Raw genomic sequence first — 5954 nt, forward strand, 5'->3', positions numbered from 1 at the left:
GGGATGGGTCAGGAGTCAGTGGAGAATTTACAGGTCAAGATTAGTGGGCAGAGCAATATGGCTGCTGTTGTAGTGAGTATGTGTTATGGACTTCCTGATCAAGAAGAAGAAGTAGGTGAGGCCTTCTTCAAACAACTGGAAGAAGCCTCAAGTTTGCAGGTCCTGGTTCTCATGGGGAACTTTAACCACACTTTAACTTGGAAGGACAACACAGCAGGGCACAAGCAGTCTAGATTTCTGGGCAGCATTGACAGCTTCCTGACACAGGTGATCAAGAAGACAACAATGAAAGGTCCTCTGCAGGACCTGGTACTTACAAATGGAATCACAGAATGGTTGAGGTTGGAAGGGACATTTGGAGGTCATCTTGCCCAATCCCTCTGTTCAGGCAGAGCCACCTAAAGCCAGTTGCCCAAGACCATGTCCAGATGGCTTTTGAATTACTCCAAGGATGGAGACTCCACAACCTCTCTGGGCAAACTGTACCAGTGCTCAGTTACCCTCCCAGTAACAGTATTTTTTGGTTTTCAGGTGACACCTCCTCTGTATCAGTTTGTGCCCATCGCCTCTTGTCCTGTCACTGGGCACCACTGAAAAGTGCCTGGCTCCGTCTTTTTTGCACTCTCTCTTCCAATATTTATATACATTAATAAGTTCCTCCCTGAACCTTCTCTTCTCAAGGCTAAACAGTACTAGCTCTCTCAGCCTTTCCTCATAGGAGAGACGCTCTAGACTCTTACTATCTTTGTGGTCCTTCACTGGACTCTCTCCAGTATGTCCATGTCTCTCTTGCACTGAGGAGCCCTGGACGCAGCACTCCAGATGATGGAAGGGACCTTTTGAGATCAACTAGTCAAACCTCCCTGTTTAAGCAGGATCAGCTACAGCAGGTTACCCAGGACCGTATCCAGTCAGGTTTTTAATATCTCCAGGAATGGAGACTCCAAAACCTCTCTGGGAAAACTGTTCCAATATTCGACCACCTTCACAGTAAAAAGTATTTTTTGTGTTTCATGTTTTTTAGTTTGTGCCCATTGCCTCTTTTCCTGTCAATGGGCACTACTGAGAAGAGTCTGTCTCTCATCTTAATTCCAATTCAGGAGGTATTTATACACATTGACAAGACCCCCCTGAGCCTTCTCTTCTGCAGGCAGAAGAGTCCCTGCTCTCTGAAGGTCTCCTCGTATGAAAGAAGCTCTAGTCTCTTCATCGTCTTCATTGCCCTTCATTGGACTCAAATTAGTAATTCCATATCTTTCTTGTACTGAGGAACCCAGAACTGGACAATGCACTCCAGATGATGCCTCACCATTGGAGTCTCCATTCCTGGAGATATTAAAAACTTGACTGGATATGGTCCTGGGCAACCTGCTGTAGCTGATCCTGCTTAAACAGGGAGGTTTGACTAGTTGATCTCAAAAGGTGCCTTCCAACCTCAACGATTCTTTGATTCTGTGATTAGGTATGGAGAAAAGGAACAGGTTTCTAGCAATATTTTACATGGTTTCTCTGTAAACTGTGGTTCTTGACATGCTCCTGTGTGTTTCTCACTGTCATTTCTCATACTGTTTCCACTGAGAAATAAGTAGTTAATTAGCTACTTGACAGTAGATTGCTCCCAAAAAAATTTGTATTAACAAGTGAAAGGAGAATGTTACCAACAGTCAACTGTGTTCTAGTTTGTTTAATTTCCATATTAAAAAAAGTATGACAAATTTATATAAAACAACTTTTCTGTGTTTTTACTTCAGCTGATATAATATGTTTTTATCAAGGTTGTTGGGTGGCTTAGTTTGTTGGTCTGTTGTTTTTGCATTTTTAAGGACATCATTCATAAGGCCCAGTTAATTTCATGGTATATTTAGAATGAGGTTTTGAGCCTTGGTAAAAAAGGCAGTGCAACACTTTTCTAAACCAACATGTTGATCATAATAAATAAGCAGCTGAAATTTAGCAGTAATAAGAATTTGGGGATCTGCAGTATAGAGTGATTTAAAATTATGAGAGCACTTCACATTATTATGAGCATTTCAATCTTCAAAACTAAAGTACTCTTCAAATTTTGAAGAGCTCTAGTAATGCTAACTATTCAATACTGCAAATCTATATAACCTTCAATCCTTTTTTTATTGATGGAATTCATCTGTAGGCTCAAGGTTTTCTTTTCTAAGGTTGGATAATATTTTTGACTCAGATGGAAACTTGTATAGGGTAACTTTATTCGGGAAGTGAATCCACTGAGTTGCCTCAAATCAAAGTTGCTCAGCCCTTACCACTTTGGTCCATGGTTTGTGTAAGTGTTAGAAGTTTAAAAAAAAATTATGAACAGAAAAGTTCCAACTTTCCATGTGTGCATACTCTAACCATGAGAAAAAGACTGTAATGTTGACACACAGTGAAGATATTTAAAATGTGTATGTTTTGTCTCCTAATCATTTATGAAGGCTTAGCCAACAGGCAGAAACTTTTTAGATTGAAGTGTGTCATATGATTAAATAATTATGTGTTTCTACCCTCAGGACAATGGAAATAAGCTTACTTTTATAAATCTTATTTTCTTTGATGTGATCTCAAATTAAAAAGGAATCTAGATATATTTAGCCACAATTTTTTAAAAAAATACAACAAATATAAAATACATTAAAAACTTGAAAAAGCTGTATTAAAAATGCTTTCAACCAGCAAACTAGCGTGTGTTTACATGATTGATGGATGAGGATTATCTAAAGTGCTCATGGGAAACTTCTGCCTAATTCAATGAGTAATACAGTTCGGACTTTACTTTATAAATTACATGATAAATCCATGAAAAACCTCTCCAGTGTGTTAAATTTCTGACATTTTAATGAGACCTTTGAGTGCCACTACAATAAGAATACATTATGCATTAAAGGGATAAAAGCCTATTGTGTGAGTGCTCTCAGTCTTCCTCCTGTCAATGTTGTGGTCAAAAATGAACAATATTGTGCTCTTACCTGGTAAACGGAGCTGAGATTTAATTCTGTCATTAACGGTGTCACAATGTAGTCCAAAGGAATTAACATGAACACAAGTGAATAGGTTTAAAACTAAAGATCAGTATAAGTAAGCATGAAGGAGTCTCATCTTCATTTCTGTAGTCTTGGTGAGCAGGTTAATTTTACCGCCAACACTGCATACTGCAGCAAATGTAACTTCAAACTGGGAAGAAACTCATTCATTTTACCATGCTGTTTCCCTCAGTGCTAACAATTACCTGTCTGTTTCAACATAAATATTCATAAATATTCAGTCCCTCTCTTAATTTTTAAGGATATGAAGTCCAACCCACTAGGAAGTGAAGTTATTTCACTTGTAAATTCTCCATGTTTTCTGAAGCCCATTAGTCTCAAAATTCTGGAAACCTCGCTCTGGAAAAACTTGGTTTTCCTCCCACTCAGTTTAATTCAGCTGTTGCAAATAATTGGTCAACTGGTGATACTGCATTTACTGTTGTTACTTCAGTAGCTTTCCTCTTGTGCCTTCATGACAACTTTTAGCTTTGAGATTATATTGTATCTGTTTTTCTCTTCAGATGATGTTTAAATTTGATTGATGGCTTTTTAATATTACAACTTGAGAACTGACCATAAATCTTTTCCATAGCCAATTTAACCAATTTGTATCGTATAGATGAAAAAACCCAAACAATTTAGTTCCCATTGGCTTGATCAGAGGATAACTCCCACTAAGGAATTATCCTTAACTGTTAATCCCAAAGACCAAATAACTTGAGAGAAGATGAGAGCCAGCAGTGACATTTCAGATTTAGCTGTAATACTCCAATATTAGGTCTCTGAAAGACCAAATAAACTGAAAATTAAGGGTAGTTCCCTCTCTACTACTGAAATAAGATCTAGCTGCCAAGAAATAAGGATGTCGTTTCACATAAAATATTTTCAGTGTAAATCTGAATGAAAATAAGACATTTTGATCCATTTAGTTAAAAAAAAAAGTGATGGTGAGACCCTGTAGTCTGTTGTTCTGGGTACGGACTTTATGGTTTCTTGTAAATATGTGTTGCAAATGCTCGGTTTTGGGAAAAGGTGCTCACAAATACTTTCAATCAACTGATATTTATTTACCTAGTCTATTTGAAATCACTGATAAAATTGTCAACAAAAGTGGCAGTATGTTGGTGTGCATGCTCTGACCTTTCATTTCTCTCACTCTAAATATATATCTTAGAAAAGTAGTATATAAGAAACCCAGCTGTCAAATAGCTTTAAAATTGCATTTCATTACTATATAGCCTCATTGTAAGGAATGAAGTCCTGAAATCATAAGAAGTTTGCTTTCTACACTGAATAAAACCTGAATAAGGACTTAAGTATTTGAGACACCTCTCCCCCTTCCTTGCCATAGTAGTAGTCCAGGCTCCCAGACACAGTGGAAGGTTCCTCCTAAGCTGACAGGCTACAGCTGCACTGTAACCCACCTGAAGTTACACTCCCAAAGCCTGCTACTAGGAATGTGTGCTTTTATGTCTACATATTCCATGAAAAGATGAGTTCAGGCTTTCTATAAACTTTAACCACCTTGCTGTAAGCTTTCTCTTAAATCTGGAATGTCTCTTTTCCTTCCTTGTTGTTTGATGTTACCACAAACATGGATGAAATGGGGAAAGGCAGCAGAGACCTGGCCACACCTCATGATCTCTCAGCAAGAATGCTCTCTGACATGGGGCACGCAAGCCCAATAGCTGCTCTTGCCCAAAAGTAATCTAGAGAGGCAGCAAATTTTGTGACTAGCCCAATGTGAGGACACTACTGAGCATCAGTGTCTATTTGGGCTTTGAGTTTTTTCTCGCTCTTCTACCTGGGTACCTGTGTGAGTCCAAGGCAGAACCTGTTATCTCAATTGTTATAAAAATATGATTCATTCAGAGGAGATAATTTCTGTATCTAATACTGATTTGCACAGGGATAGTGACAAGAGGCCCCTGTTCAGTTAGAGCAGGATCTGCACCAGTTCCTCATTCAATTAATTCTTTACAGACCTTACAATTTAGACAGAAGATAAAAGATGTGGATATAACAAATACAATGGGAAAAATTACAAAATAATGGTGAGGCAATTGTGATCTACTTCTGTAGTACGCAGGCTCTTTGATCTTTCTAAGGAAACACAATGCACCCTTATTTTCAAATTTGAAATTATTGTATAGCCAGTATAGTTACTGTGTGTTGCCATATACATAGCATACATTTTCTTGTTGCAGATGCTGGAACAATTCCTAAAGACTCTTTAGTTTCCATCATTTTAGGGGTCATCATGATCTTTTTTTTTACAATATGGTGTTGGAAAGTACTACGCCAGTCATAAGTTTAACCAACTTTTTATCTTATTTATCTAAATATGCAAACATTTCTTTTCTTCTGTGGAGAATTTCTGCCCTTGATTTTTTTTCTCTGCATAGTCAACTACTAGCAGACATAAAGTTCCCAACATCTGACCTTTTGAGGTATTTCTTCTTTTCAGAGTATGATGATTAGACTTTGCAAAGCTTTACGTTTGCTTATTGTAGAATGTAACAGAGAACATTCAACACATTTTCAATTATCGTTGAACGTACTGAATTAAACTGAAATGGCATTGAAAACATAGAATCATAGAATCATAGAATCATTAAGGTTGGAAGAGACCTCCAAGATCATCGAGTCCAACTGTCAACCCAACAACACCATGCCCACTAAACCATGTCCCTAAGCGCCTCATCTACACGTCTTAAATACTTCCAGGGATGGTGACTCAACCACTTCCCTGGACAGCCTCTTCCAATGTTTAACCATGCTTTCAGTAAAGACATTTTTCCTCACATCCAATCTAAACCTCCCCTGGCGCAACGTGAGGCCATTTCCTCTCGTCCTATCGCCAGTTACTTGGGAGAAGAGACCGACACCCACCTCCCTACAACCTCCTTTCAGGTAGTTGTA

The 5954-nt window shown here is 38.2% G+C and overlaps 1 protein-coding gene across 1 annotated transcript in view; it reads left to right on the forward strand.

Moving 5' to 3' along the window:
* The window catches only part of TPO (thyroid peroxidase), a 54542-nt gene extending 49199 nt beyond the window's left edge, over nt 1-5343 (forward strand). The window contains exon 15 of the mRNA XM_009329306.1: nt 5240-5343. Within this exon, the coding sequence (XP_009327581.1) occupies nt 5240-5343 (104 nt within the window). The remainder of the gene's footprint in view (nt 1-5239) is intronic.
* Nucleotides 5344-5954: the final 611 nt, after the last annotated feature.

Source organism: Pygoscelis adeliae, unplaced genomic scaffold (genome assembly GCF_000699105.1).
Source record: "Pygoscelis adeliae isolate BGI_AS28 unplaced genomic scaffold, ASM69910v1 Scaffold17, whole genome shotgun sequence".
Lineage (NCBI taxonomy): Eukaryota > Metazoa > Chordata > Aves > Sphenisciformes > Spheniscidae > Pygoscelis > Pygoscelis adeliae.